Here is a 15,555-nt window from a genome sequence, read left to right on the forward strand (position 1 = left end):
CAGAATACAGGGGATGGTCGCGCAGGTCTTACCTAATGTGTATAGACAGACATATACTATGGGTATATGTATGCCCGCAGGCCTCTTGCCTAACCACTCCCAAGGTGCCCTTCACCCCTGGGAACAAATGAAACAATAAACATAAGCACACAATTTCAATAATCAACAACACTGCGTCCTATTGGCACACGCATACCTTAGAAGCAGCGGCTAAAAAAACATACGTAACAAAATCTGTCTGAGCAACCAACAGGACATCAAAGAAGCTCTCTGAGCAACAACCAACACACGACATACCAATAAGCTCTCTCTGAGCAACACACAACATATCAATCAGCTCCCTCCGAACAAGGGAACTCTGGCTGTTCTAGCTTCAGAAGGAGTCGGTAATTGAAGACAGCTGTATCTCCTGATAAGAGGGCGGGGTCAGATCTCCAGTCATCGATGGGGCTGACCAATCAGCTGCTTAGAATTTCAGGAAGCCATCCTGAAACACACACATACAAACAATACCACAACACAGAAACTGGAGAACACAACAGCTTCCTATTTCGCAACAAAGCATCTTTCACTCATGCTGCCAAACATACCCTTGTAAACTGACTATCCTACCGATCCTTGACTTTGGTGATGTAATTTACAAAATAGCCTCCAACGCTCTACTCAGCAAATTTTATGCACTCTATCACAGTGCCATCTGTTTTGTCACCAAAGCCCCATATACTACCCACAACTGTGACCTGTATGCTCTCGTTGGCTGGCCCTCACTTCATATTCGTAGCCAAACCCATTGGCTCCATCGATAAGTCTTTACTAGGTAAAGCCCCGCCTTATCCCAGCTCACTGGTCACCATAGCAGCACCCAGCCGTAGCACACACTCCAGCAGGTATTTTTCACTGGTCACCCCCAAAGCCAATTCCTCCTTTGGCTGCCTTTCTTTCCAGTTCTCTGCTGCCAATGACTGGAACGATTTGCAAAAATCACTGAAGCTGGAGAACTATTTCTCCCTCACTAACTTTAAGCACCAGCTGTCAGAGCAGCTGACCGATCACTGAACCTGTAAATAGGCCATCTGTAAATAGCCCAACCAACTACCTCATCCCCATAATGTTATTTTGATTTATTTTTTTGCTCCTTTGCACATTCATCGTCTGCACATCTATCACTCCAGTGTTTAATTGCTAAATTGTAATTATTTCGCCACTATGGCCAATTTATTGCCTTACCTCCCTTATCTTACCTCATTTGCACACACTGTATATATACTTTTTCTATTGTGTTATTGACTATGTTTGTTTATTCCATATGTAACTCTGTGTTGTTTGTGTCGCACTGCTTTGCTTTATATTGGCCAGGTCACAGTTGTAAATGAGTACTTGTTCTCAACTAGCCTACCTGGTTAAATTAAGGCTAAATAAAAAATAAATAGAAACAGTCTATATACAGTGTGTGTAAATGAGGTAAGATAAGGGAGGTAAGGCAATAAATAGGCCATAGTGGCAAAATAATTACAATTGAGCAATTAAACACTGGAGATAATCATAAGGCATACACCCCCGCACTTCTTCTTACCAGAGATGTTTCTGTCGGTGCGATGCATGAAGAAACCGGGTGGCTGTACCGGCTCTGATAACGTATCCCGAGTGAGCCATGTTTCTGTGAAACAAAGAATGTTACAATCTCTGATGTCTCTCTGGAAGGGAACCCTTGCTCGAATTTTGTCTACCTTGTTGGGTGGCTACTTCAAAGAATCTCAAATATAAAATATATTTTGAATTATATAAGACTTTTTTAGTTACATGATTCCATATGTGTTATTTCATAGTTTGGATATCATCACTATTATTCTACAATGTAGAAAATAGTAAAATAAAGAAAAACCCTTGAATGGGTCAGTGTCCAAACTTGACTGGTACTGTATATAATATCTTTGTCATGTGAATGCTCTATATAAAAGTAACATCTATTTAAAATGTATATGCAAATTATTTTTGTTAACGTAAAAAAAAGCAGCTCTATGAGATGAATCATATGGAGGATGTGCTGTTTGTGTGTTAATGTATATGTACAGGTGTTATTTATTTTTTTAAATTTCAAACCTTTTCCTTGGGAACAAAATTTTTTTTTGAAGGAAATTGGGTTGGGAAAGAGTTGAGTTATTGACTAGACTGGTGGGGGTTAGGGAGAGAGTTGAGTTATTGACTAGACTGGTGAGGGTTAGTTGGATTGACTAGACTGGTGGGGGTTGAGTTATTGACTAGACTGGTGGGGGTTAGGGAGAGAGTTGAGTTATTGACTAGACTGGTGGGGGTTAGGGAGAGAGTTGAGTTATTGACTAGACTGGTGGGGTTAGGGAGAGAGTTGAGTTATTGAGTTGAGTTATTGACTCGACTGGTGAGGATCAGGGAGAGAGTTGAGTTATTGACTCGACTGGTGAGGATCAGGGAGAGAGTTGAGTTATTGACTAGACTGGTGGGGGTTAGGGAGAGAGTTGAGTTATTGACTAGACTGGTAGGGGGGGTTACTGGTGAGGAGGGAGAAAGTTGAGTTATTGACTCGACTGGTGAGGGTCAGGGAGAGAGTTGAGTTATTGTGAGGGTCAGGGAGAGAGTTGAGTTATTGACTAGACGACTGTTATTGTGACTGGTGAGGGTCAGAGTTGGTTATTGAGACTGGTTGAGTTATTGACTAGACTGGTGAGGGTTAGGGAGAGAGTTGAGTTATTGACTAGACTGGTGGGGGTTAGGGAGAGAGTTGAGTTATTGACTCGACTGGTGAGGATCAGGGAGAGAGTTGAGTTATTGACTAGACTGGTGGGGGTTAGGGAGAGAGTTGAGTTATTGACTAGACTGGTGAGGATCAGGGAGACAGTTGAGTTATTGACTAGACTGGTGAGGATCAGGGAGAGAGTTGAGTTATTGACTAGACTGGTGAGGATCAGGGAGAGAGTTGAGTTATTGACTAGACTGGTGAGGGTTAGGCGTGCATGCGGTTGGTTGTTCGGTCTGCCTGAAATTTGATATAGATGATGTCTTAAAGATAAAAAAATAAAGTACAAAGACTTTTGATTAAGTCTTGTTCATTTGTTAGACTATTGGTTAAAGGTGCAACACAATATTGATTATTAAATGACCTTGCATCGAGTTCAGTTTTATCAATGTCACGCCCTGGTCTTAGTATTTTGTGTTTTCTTTATTTATTTTGGTCAGGCCAGGGTGTGACATGGGTTTTGGTATGTGGTGTGTTTTGTCTTTGGGTTTTTCATAGGTATTGGGATTGTGGCTTACAGGGGTTTGCTAGCAAAGTCTATGGCTGTCTGAAGTGGTTCTCAATCAGAGGCAGGTGTTTATCGTTGTCTCTGATTGGGAACCATATTTAGGCAGCCATATTCTTTGAGTGTGTCGTGGGTGATTGTCCTGGTTGATTGTCTCTGTGTTCTGTCTCTGTGTTCTGTCTCTGTGTTCTGTCTCTGTGTTGATTGTCTCTGTGTTGATTGTCCTGGTTGATTGTCTCTGGTTGATTGTCCTGGTTGATTGTCTCTGGTTGATTGTCTCTGTGTTCTGTCTCTGTGTTCTGTCTCTGTGTTCTGTCTCTGTGTTCTGTGTTCTGTCTCTGTGTTACTTTGCACCAGTATAGGTTGTTTTGGTTTTTGTGTTACGTTTAGTTGTTTTTATTAAACATGAATCTAAATAGCCACGTCGCATTTTGGTCCGACTCCTTCACATGAAGAAAGCCGTGACAATCAGTCACTTAAAACATATTTAATAATTATCTCTTATCTTGCTTGATGACTGTGGGCATTTTTGCTTACTTTTCCAACTTCTAAAACTAAAGTAGCGCCCCTGAAAGCAACTGTGTATCATGTTTTAGGTTCTGATGTGTTGTTAAAGTAAGGTAAAACAAATTGTTTTCACGTAACAAACATTATTTGTGATGGATGAAATACTGACTTCATACACTGATTATACCACACATTAGGAACATTTCCCCCCCGAAATAATAAATGGTCTTTCCACATGTTTGGAGACAATGTCTTTCTTTGACGTATGTTTAATGTGTTTCATCTCTGTCATTGTGTTGTACAGTGATCGGCTTCAACATGGAGACAGTGACGTACAAGAACCTGAAGTTCCAGGTGTGGGATCTTGGTGGGCAGACGGGAATCAGGTAATTAAATGAATACCACAACAAGCCTTTCATGCATACACTGAATATACCAATCATTAGGAACACCTTCCTAATAATTAGTTGCACCTCACAGAACAGCCTCAATTCATCGGGCACAGACTCTACAAGGTGTCGAAAACGTTCCACAAGGATGCTGGCCCAGGTTGACTCCAATGCTTCCCGCAGTTGGCTGGATGTCCTTTGGGTGGTGGACCATTCTTGAAACACGTGAAAAACCCATCAGCATTGTAGTTCTTTACATGAACCGGTGTACCTGTTACCTACTACCATACCCCATTCAAAAGCACTTAAATATTTCATCGAGCCTATTCACCCTCTGAATGACACACACAAAAATACATTTAACATTTAAGTCAAAATCCATTGCCTCAATTGCCTCAAGGCTTAAAAATCCTTATTTAACTTGTCTCTCCCCCTTAATCTACACTGATTGAAATGGATTTAACAAGTAACATCAATAAGGGACCATAGCTTTCACCTGGATTCACCTGGTCAGTCTATGTCATGGAAAGAGTTTAATGTTCCTAATGTTTTGTATACTCAGTGTTTATCAGTGATACACATTGTTGCTACAGCATTTTGAGATCTATTCATGTGTTACTGTAGAGGGTCAACCACCAGCACCTCCAAGGTGTTATTGAAGATGACCCTCCCATCCACCTCCTTGCTACAGTCTGGGGTTTTCAGCAGGTCTAGAACTCCTCTCTTCAGCTCAGGAGGAGCAGTGGAGCTGAAGTCTAATATCTCAGTCAGGAAGTCCAGAAGCAGTTCTCCTCTCTGGTCCCCCTCAGTGAAACACTCGGTGATGTCCATCTGAGACGGCAGCTTGTAGCTCTGGTAACTCACTGTCTTAGAGTCCAGGTAGGCTTTAATATCACCTGTAGTCACACACTGAATGATCTCTGTGTTACACAGCTGGGTCCTGAAGGTCCTCCACAGCTTTCCCCAGCCACTCTCATCTACAGACATGATACACATTATAACCTCCCATAGTAACAGAACCCCACAGTGTAACAACCACATATAAGCTATTAAATGACTTAGTTCTAATAGTAACTCATTATGAATTAGTTGTAATATGTAATTCTATGTTAACCACCTAAAGTAAGTATAACAGAGCTCTGGCATGGAGTCTGGTAACACTACAGGTGCAATGCTTGTACATATACAGTACTAGTCAAAAAGGCCAAGTCCTCTGATGCAGCACTCCATCACTCTCCTTCTTGGTCAAATAGCTATTACACACCCTGGGGGTGTGTTGGGTCATTGTCCATGTGACAAATAAAATTAGATTTTGTTTTATTTGATTTATTTGGGCTGCAATCGGAGGTGCAGTTAACTCTGCAGCAGAGGTAACTCTGGGTCTTCTTTCCTGTGGCAGTCCTCATTAGTGCCAGTTTCAACATAGCGCTCGATGATTTTTGCAACTGCACTTGAAGAAACTTTCAAAGTTCATGAAATTTTCCAGATTGACTGACCTTCATGTCTTAAAGTAATGATGGACTGTCGTTTCTCTTTGCTTAAATTGTGCTGTCCTTGCCATAATATGGAATTGGTCTTTTACCATATAGAGCTATCTTCTGTTTACCACCCCTACCTTGCCACAACACAACTGATTGGCACAAACACATTAAGGAGGAAAATAAATTCCACAAATTAACTTTTAATAGGGGTTGGTCAGGATCCACTTGTACGAAAAGCATGTTTGTACACGTGAAATGCATTCCAGGTGAGAGAATGCCAAGAGTGTGCAAAGCTGTCAAGGCAAAGTGTGGCTACTTTGAAGAATCTAAAATCTAAAATATATTTTGATTTGTTTACTACATGATTTCATATATGTTATTTCATAGTTTTGATGTCTTCACTATTATTCTACAATGTAGAAAATAGTAACATAAAGAAAAACCCTTGAATGAGTAGGTGTGTCCAAACGTTTGACTGTACATGAACTCAACTGACTCACCAGACACCAGAATTACAAGAAGTTTTCCATTCCTGTCCAGGAGGCTCTGGTAGAATGTGACTGTGGCACCTGGATCCTTCACGTAATACAACATCTGGATGGAGTACAGGGGAACTCTCATGTTATTGTGATATAAGACTGAATATGACAAAATAAATACACTGATATACAGTGGGGAGAACAAGTATTTGATAACCTGCAAAATTGGCAGTGTTTCCTACTTACAAGCCCTGAAACCTGAAGGATCTGGAGAAGGTCTGTATGGAGGAGTGGGCTAAAATCTCTGCTGCAGTGTGTGCAATCCTGGTCAGGAACTACAGGAAACGTATGATCTCTGTAATTGCAAAAAGGGTTTCTGTACCAAATACTAAGTTCTGCTTTTCTGATGTATCAAATACTTATCTCATGCAATAAAATGCAAATTAATTACTTAAAAATCATACGATGTGATTTTCTGGATTTTTGTTTTAGATTCCGTCTCCCACAGTTGAAGTTTACCTATGATAAAAATTACAGACTTCTACATGCTTTGTAAGTAGGAAAACCTGAAAAATCGGCAGTGTTACAAATACTTGTTCTCCCCACTGTATAAAAATGCAACATGCAACAATTTCAAACATTTTACTGAGTTACAGTTCATAAGGAAATTAGTCAATTTAAATAAATAAATTAGGCCCTCGTCTGATCTATGGATTTCACGACTGGGAATAGAGATCTGTGACCAACAGATGCATATACAGTACCTTAAAATAAAAAAGGTACGGGTGTGGATCAGAACACCAGTCATTATTCGGTGTGACCACCTCATGCAGCGTGACACATCTCCTTCGCATGGAGCTGATCAGGCTGTTGATTGTGGTCTGTTGAATGTTGCTCCACTCCTCTTCAATGGCTGTGTGAAGTTGCTGGATATCGGCAGGAACTGGAACATGCTTTCGTACACGTGGATCCTGACCAACCCAAACATGCTCAATGGAGGAGTATGCAGGCCATGGAAAAACTGGGACGTTTTCAGCATCTAGAAATTGCATACAGATCCTTGTGACATGGGGCCATACAATATCATGCTGAAACATGAGGTGATGGCAGCGGATGACTGGCACGAAAATGGGCTTGAGGATCTCGTCACGGTATCTCTGTGCATTCAAATTGCCATAGATAAAATGCAATTGTGTTCGTTGTCCGTAGCTTATGCCTGCCCAAATCACCCGGTACAGTTGAGAAAAGGATTAATCCGTGAAGGGCACACTCCAGCATGTCAGTTGACATCGAAGGTGAGCATTTGCCCACTGAAGTCAGTTACAACGCCAAACTATAGTCCGGTCAAGACCCTGGAGAGGACGATGAGCAGATAAGCTTGACGGTTTGTGCTGAATTTGGTTGAATAAATCCACAGTTTCATCAGCTGTCCGGGTGGCTTGTCTACGACGATCCCGCCGGTGAAGAAGCCGTATGTGGCGGTCCTGGGCTGGCATTGTTATATGTTGTCTGTGGTTGTGAGGCTGGTTGAGCATACTGCCAAATTCTATATAACAACACTGTAGGTGGCTTATGGTAGAGAAATGAACATTCAATTCTCTGACAAGCTCTGGTGGACAATCCTGCAGTCGGCGTGCCTATTGCACACTCCCTCAACTTGAGACATCTGTGGCATTGTGTACATTTTAGAATGGCCTTATTGTCCCCAGCACAAGATGCACCTGTGTAATTATCAGTGGCGGCCTGCCATTCAAGGCAGGTGGGACAGAGCTGGATGTAAACAAACAGAGCAATAAGCGTTTTGTGCATATGGAACATTTCTGGGATGTTTTATTTCAGCTCATGAAACACTTTACATGTTGCGTTTATATTTTTGTTCAGTGTAGCAATGTATTGCACTTATTGTAGTATACACACTATCCCCTATATACAGTTGAAGTCAGAAGTTTACATACACCTTAGCCAAATACATTTAAACTCAGTTGCACAATTCCTGACATTTAATCCTAGTAAAAAATCCCTGTTTTAGGTCAGTTAGGATCAGCACTTTATTTTTAATAATGTGAAATGTCAGACTAATAGTAGTGATTTATTTCAGCTTTTATTTATTTCATCACATTCCCAGTGGGTCAGAAGGTTATATACACTCATTTAGTATTTGGTAGCATTTCCTTTAAATTGTTTAACTTGGGTCAAATGTTTTGGGTAGCCTTCCACAAGCTTCCCACAATAAGTTGTGTGAATTTTGGCCCATTCCTCTTGACAGAGCTAGTGTAACTGAGTCAGGTTTGTAGGCCTCCTTGCTCGCACACGCTTTTTCAGTTCTGCCAACAAATGCTCTAGGATTGAGGTCATGACTTTGTGATGGCCACTCCAATACCTTGACTTTGTTGCCATTTTGCCACAACTTTGGAAGTATACTTGGAGTCATTATCCATTTGGAAGACCAATTTACGACCAAGCTTTAACTCCCTGACTGATGTCTTGAGATGTTGCTTCAATATTCCCACCTACGTTTAATTCTTCATGATGCCATCTATTTTGTGAAGTGCACCAGTGCCTCCTGCAGCAAAGCACCCCCACAACATTATGCTGTCACCCCCGTACTTCACAGTTGGGATGGTGTTCTTCGACTTGCAAGCCTCCCAAACATAATGATGGTCATTATGGCCAAACAGTTCTATTTTTGTTTCATCAGACCAGAGGATATTTCTCCAAAAAGTACCATCTTTGTCCCCATGTGCAGTTGCAAACCGTAGTCTGGCTTTTTTATGGCGGTTTTGGAGCAGTAGCTTCTTGCTTGCTGAGCGGCCTTTCAGATTATGTCAATATAGGACTCGTTTTACTGTGGATATAGATACATTTGTTCCTGTTTCCTCCAGCATCTTCACAAGGTCATTTGCGATTGCAAATCAATCCCAGAACACTTTCATCTCTAGGAGACAGAACGCGTCTCCTTCCTGAGCAGTATGACGGCTTCGTGGTCCCATGGTATTTATACTTGTGTACTATTGTTTGTACAGATGGACATGGTACCTTCGGGCGTTTGGAAATTGCTCCCAAGGATGAACCAGACTTGTGGAGGTCTACAATTTTCTTCTGAGGTCTTTGCTGATTTCTTTTGATTTTCCCATGATGTTAAGCAAAGTGGCACTGAGTTTGAAGGAAGGCCTTGAAATACATCCACAGCATGCGCAAACTAGATGCCCTAATCGACTTGCCAAAACTATAGTTAGTTAACAAGAAATGTGTGGAGTGGTTGAAAAACTAGTTTAATGACTCCAAACTAAGTGTATGTAAACTTACAACTTCACCTGTAACTCCATCTGGGTAGCTCTACCTGTATCATGTGAATGAAGTCCATCTTCTTGGTCAAATGGTTCTCTCTCCAGTGCTTCTCAAACTCAGTAGCCGTCATCTTGTTCCAAGTGAATTTAATGTAGTCTAGGTTTGGTTTCTGGGACACCAACACTACACAAGATAAAGATATATGAAGTAACAGTACATTCATTTAATTACAGAGCTAATCATCCTGAACTACACTACTGGTCAAACATTTTAGAACACCTAATCATTCAAAGGTTTTTCTTAATTTTTTTACATTGTAAAATAATAGTTAAGACATCAAAACTATGAAATAACGCATATGGAATCATGTACTAACCAAAAAAAGTGTTCAACAAATCAAAATATATTTGAGATTAGACAAATAGCCACCCTTTGCCTTGATGACAGCTTTGCACACTCTTTGCATTGCACACCTTTTTGGTTACTACACAATTCCATGTGTTATTTCATAGTTTTGATGTCTTAACTATTATTCTACAATGTAGAAAATAGTAAAAATAAAAACCTGTGTAATCACACTGAACTACATGCCCGTGTAATCACACTGCACTACATGCCCGTGTAATCACACTGCACTACATGCCCGTGTAATCACACTGCACTACATGCCCGTGTAATCACACTGCACTACATGCCCGTGTAATCACACTGAACGACATGCCCGTGTAATCACACTGAACTACATGCCCGTGTAATCACACTGAGCTACATGCCCGTGTAATCACACTGCACTACATGCCCGTGTAATCACACTGCACTACATGCCCGTGTAGAGGTGTAATCACATTGAACTACATGCCCGTGTAGAGGTGTAATCACACTGAACTACATGCCCGTGTAGAGGTGTAATATAAATGCAACATGTAAAGTGTTGATACCATGTTTCATGAGCTGAAATAAAAAATCCCCAAAACGTTCTATACACAAAAAGCTTATTTCTCTCCAACTTTATGCAGAAATTTGCTTACATTAATGTTAGTGAGCATTTCTCCTTTACCAAGATAATCCATCTACCTGACAAGTGTGGTATATCAAGATGCTGATTAAACAGCATGATCATTACACAGATGCACCCTGGGGACAATGAAAAGCCACTCTAAAATGTGCAATTTTGTCAGAACACAACAGATGTCTCAAGTTTTGAGGGAGCGTGCAATTGGCATGCTGACTGCAGGAATGTCCACCAGAGCTGTTGCCAGAGAATTGAATGTTCATTTCTCTACCATAAGTCGCCTCCAACTTCGATTTAGAGAATTTGGCAGTATGCCCAACCGGCCTCACAACCACAGACAATGTGTAACCACGCCACCCCAAGACCTCCCCATCCGGCTTCTTCACCTGCAGGATCGGTGTTGCATGTTGATTTATATTGTTGTTCAGAGTATATACAGTGGGGCAAAAAAGTATTTAGTCAGCCACCAATTGTGCAAGTTCTCCCACTTAAAAAGATGAGAGGCCTGTAATATTCATCATAGGTACACTTCAACTAGAAAAAAAATCCAGAAAATCACATTGTAGGATTTTTAATGAATTTATTTGCAAATTATGGTGGAAAATAAGTATTTGGTCAATAACAAAAGTTTCTCATTACTTTGTTATATACCCTTTGTTGGCAATGACAGAGGTCAAACGTTTTCTGTAAGTCTTCACAAGGATTTCACACACTGTTGCTGGTATTTTGGCCCATCTCCTCTAGAGCAGCGATGTTTTGGGGCCGTTGCTGGGCAACAGACTTTCAACTCCCTCCAAAGATTTTCTATGGGGTTGAGATCTGGAGACTGGCTAGGCCACCCCAGGACCTTGAAATGCTTCTTACGAAGCCACTCCTTCATTGCCCGGGCGGTGTGTTTGGGATCATTGTCATGCTGAAAGACACAGCCACATTTCATCTTCAATGCCCTTGCTGATGGAAGGAGGTTTTCAATCAAAATCTCATAATACATGGCCGTATTAATTCTTTCCTAAACACGGATCAGTCGTCCTGGTCCCATTGCAGAAAAACAGCCCCAAAGCATGATGTTTCCACCCACATGCTTCACAGTAGGTATGGTGTTCTTTGGATGCAACTCAGCATTCTTTGTCCTCCAAACACGACAAGTTGAGTTTTTACCAAAAAGTTATATTTTGGTTTCATCTGACCATATGACATTCTCCTAATCTTCTTCTGGATCATCCAAATGCTCTCTAGCAAACTTCAGACGGGCCTGGACATGTACTGGCTTAAGCAGGGGGACACGTCTGGCACTGCAGGATTTGATTCCCTGGCAGCATAGTGTGTTACTGATGGTAGGCTTTGTTACTTTGGTCCCAGCTCTCTGCAGGTCATTCACTAGGTCCCCCGTGTGGTTCTGGGATTTTTGCTCACCGCTCTTGTGATCATTTTGACCCCACGGGGTGAGATCTTGCGTGGAGCCCGAGATCGAGGGAGATTATCAGTGGTGTTGTATGTCTTCCATTTCCGAATAATTGCTCCCACAGTTGATTTATTCAAACCAAGCTGCTTACCTATTGCAGATTCAGTGTTCCCAGCCTGGTGCAGGTCTACAATTTTGTTTCTGGTGTCCTTTGACAGCTCTTTGGTCTTGGCCATAGTGGAGTTTGGAGTGTGACTGTTTGAGGTTGTGGACAGGTGTCTTTTATACTGATAACAAGCTCAAACAGGTGCCGTTAATACAGGTAATGAGTGGAGGACAGAGGAGCCTCTTAAAGAAGAAGTTACAGGTCTGTGAGAGCCAGAAATCTTGCCTGTTTGTAGGTGACCAAATACTTATTTTCCACCATAATTTGCAAATAAATAAATTAAAAATCCTACAATGTGATTTTCTGGATTTTTTCCCCTCATTTTGTCTGTCATAGTTGAAGTGTACCTATGATGAAAATTACAGGCCTCATCTTTTTAAGTGGGAGAACTTGCACAATTGGTGGCTGACTAAATACTTTTTTGCCCCACTGTACCGTTAGAGAATTCAGTATGATTATATCTACCCTTATAGAGGTGGAGCTGCTGGGCACTGGGTTCCACCACCTGGTTGTCCATGGTTACTGCAGGATGCTTCAGATGCAGCTGAGAGAACATCTCAAGGTCAATCTCACCTGAGGAGAGGACAGGTGATGTTGGTAAAATGAGAAACACATACTGTAGGTCTCACCTGAGAACAGCTGAGACAATCCTACAGGTATGTCTATCTCACCTGAGGAGAGGATAGGTAATGTGGACTGTACAGTATGTATTATGTTGTGTATAATGACCAGTGTCTATTTTTGTATACAGCAGTACTGTGGGTTAAAGTCCGTCAACGTCCCCCTTCGGGACATTAAAGTTCCTCCTATTCTATCCTATTATAGGAAGAGAAACACTGTGCAGGAATGAGGGCTTTTGTACGAGATACAGATCCAGAGCCCGTGAACTGAAAGTAAATCAGAGTCCTCATAGTTTCATTGATTGGATTGAAACAGGATTGAAACATATTTCTTTAGCTACTTGGAAGAGACTCACTCTGCCGAAAGACTTGTGAAAGGGGAAATTGAGGTGAATGAGTATCTGACAGCTGGATAGCGGTCTACAAGATGGAGAATGATTACAAGTGTTCAACAGTGCAACAATTAAAAAAATACATGTGATCCTAATCAGGTATGAAGCAAATATCAAAAAGTGTTTGTTTTTCAAACGTAAAGCGTAAGATCTACAGGAAATTTCAAAGTCATGTCATTTTATCATGACTAATCATGTCAGCTACCCAATAAGTAAATCATGGATATCATTTGTCATCATTTCTTGACACTGGAGGTGCTCAAGTTAAGAACGACTGACAGTCAAAACCCATACAGCAGTATGAAGCGCAGAGACACAGCTCTGACATAACTTAGGTAGCCTAGCGGTTAAGAGTCTTCAGATAGTAAGCAAAAGGTTGCCGGTTTGAATCCCCGAGCCGACTAGGTGAAACATTGTTGCCCTTGAGCAAGGCACTTAATTGCCATTGCTCCTGTATGTCGCTCTGCATTTGATAAGTGTCTGCTAAATAATTACAATGTAATAGCATGTTACTGTACAGCCACTGCATTCCAATTTAGGCTTTTATCAGTGCCCAAATCAGCCATTATTAACCCGTACAATTGTAGAGGGTTAAACAAAGAGTAAATATTTGAATTTTCTCAACAAAATGTATCTATGATAGTTTAATCCTTTGACACCATGGTTCTTCCTCACCTGCTCCACTTCCCACTCCCATCACATTAAGATTGGCTTTTCCCTCTCCAACGCTGTGGAAGAAACAGGCAGGACATTGTGCTTTCAGGAAAGGTACTCGTACTACCATGAAACATATACTTAGTAAGATCCTCAAATACTTAATTACATCCAAAGTTATGCCTTTGTGATGTTCTGTCTAACATGGGGTTAAGTATCCTTGGAATTGTAGCCATAATTGGGCTACTATGTCAGAACTGTTACCTGGCTAGTGTGTCAGAACTGTTGTCTGGCTAGTGTGTCAGAACTGTTGTCTGGCTAGTGTGTCAGAACTGTTGTCTGGCTAGTGTGTCAGCACTATTGTCTGGCTGGTGTGTCAGCACTGTTGTCTGGCGGGTGTGTCAGCACAGTTGTCTGGCTAGTGTGTCAGCACTGTTGTCTGGCTAGTGTGTCAGCACTGTTGTCTGGCTAGTGTGTCAGCACTGTTGTCTGGCTAGTGTGTCAGCACTGTTGTCTGGCTAGTGTGTCAGCACTGTTGTCTGGCTAGTGTGTCAGCACTGTTGTCTGGCTAGTGTGTCAGCACTGTTGTCTGGCTAGTGTGTCAGCACTGTTGTCTGGCTAGTGTGTCAGAACAGTTGTCTGGCAAGTGTGTCAGAACTGTTGTCTGGCTAGTGTGTCAGAACTGTTGTCTGGCTAGTGTGTCAGAACTGTTGTCTGGCTAGTGTGTCAGAACTGTTGTCTGGCTAGTGTGTCAGCACTGTTGTCTGGCTAGCGTGTCAGCACTGTTGTCTGGCTAGCGTGTCAGCACTGTTGTCTGGCTATCGTGTCAGCACTGTTGTCTGGCTAGCGTGTCAAAACTGTTGTCTGGCTAGCGTGTCAGCACTGTTGTCTGGCTAGCGTGTCAGAACAGTTGTCTGGCTAGTGTGTCAGAACTGTTGTCTGGCTAGTGTGTCAGAACTGTTGTCTGGCTAGTGTGTCAGAACTGTTGTCTGGCTAGTGTGTCAGAACTGTTGTCTGGCTAGTGTGTCAGAACTGTTGTCTGGCTAGTGTGTCAGAACTGTTGTCTGGCTAGTGTGTCAGCACTGTTGTCTGGCTAGTGTGTCAGCACTGTTGTCTGGCTAGTGTGTCTGCACTGTTGTTTGGCGAGTGTGCCAGCACTGTTGTCTGGCTAGGGTGTCAGCACTGTTGTCTGGCTAGTGTGTCAGCACTGTTGTCTGGCTAGCGTGTCAGCACTGTTGTCTGGCTAGCGTGTCAGCACTGTTGTCTGGCTAGTGTGTCAGCACTGTTGTCTGGCTAGTGTGTCAGAACAGTTGTCTGGCTAGTGTGTCAGAACTGTTGTCTGGCTAGTGTGTCAGAACTGTTGTCTGGCTAGTGTGTCAGAACTGTTGTCTGGCTAGTGTGTCAGAACTGTTGTCTGGCTAGTGTGTCAGCACTGTTGTCTGGCTAGCGTGTCAGCACTGTTGTCTGGCTAGCGTGTCAGCACTGTTGTCTGGCTAGCGTGTCAGCACTGTTGTCTGGCTAGTGTGTCAGCACTGTTGTCTGGCTAGTGTGTCAGAACTGTTGTCTGGCTAGTGTGTCAGAACTGTTGTCTGGCTAGTGTGTCAGAACTGTTGTCTGGCTAGTGTATCAGAACTGTTGTCTGGCTAGTGTGTCAGAACTGTTGTCTGGCTAGTGTGTCAGCACTGTTGTCTGGCTAGTGTGTCAGCACTGTTGTCTGGCTAGTGTGTCAGCACTGTTGTCTGGCTAGTGTGTCAGCACTGTTGTCTGGCTAGTGTGTCAGCACTGTTGTCTGGCTAGTGTGTCAGCACTGTTGTCTGGCTAGCGTGTCAGCACTGTTGTCTGGCTAGCGTGTCAGCACTGTTGTCTGGCTAGCGTGTCAGCACTGTTGTC

At 42.3% G+C, this 15,555-nt stretch overlaps 1 protein-coding gene across 1 annotated transcript; it reads right to left on the bottom strand.

Annotated features, from left to right (window-relative positions):
• Window positions 1-4,035: 4,035 nt before the first annotated feature.
• Window positions 4,036-13,736, bottom strand: LOC135547741 (histamine N-methyltransferase-like). The gene is made up of 5 exons (XM_064976997.1): window positions 13,687-13,736; window positions 12,465-12,572; window positions 9,472-9,602; window positions 6,153-6,246; window positions 4,036-5,148 (listed from the first exon to the last, which is right to left on the bottom strand). Exons 1-5 carry the CDS (start codon window positions 13,706-13,708, stop codon window positions 4,787-4,789), a joined length of 717 nt encoding a protein of 238 aa, XP_064833069.1. The 5' UTR covers window positions 13,709-13,736; the 3' UTR covers window positions 4,036-4,786.
• Window positions 13,737-15,555: the final 1,819 nt, after the last annotated feature.

The sequence above is a fragment of the Oncorhynchus masou genome, chromosome 10 (genome assembly GCF_036934945.1).
Source record: "Oncorhynchus masou masou isolate Uvic2021 chromosome 10, UVic_Omas_1.1, whole genome shotgun sequence".
In the NCBI taxonomy this organism is placed as follows: domain Eukaryota; kingdom Metazoa; phylum Chordata; class Actinopteri; order Salmoniformes; family Salmonidae; genus Oncorhynchus; species Oncorhynchus masou.

Excerpts from the sequence above, each read along its gene's own strand:
- LOC135547741 (XM_064976997.1), bottom strand. The coding sequence starts at position 13,708 with ATGGGAGTGGGAAGTGGAGCAG. Across the intron at positions 12,573-13,686 it reads GGGAGTGGGAAGTGGAGCAG|GTGAGATTGACCTTGAGATG; the intron begins GTGAGGAAGAAC and ends TCCTCTCCTCAG. Across the intron at positions 5,149-6,152 it reads TCTTGTAATTCTGGTGTCTG|ATGAGAGTGGCTGGGGAAAG; the intron begins GTGAGTCAGTTG and ends TCATGTCTGTAG.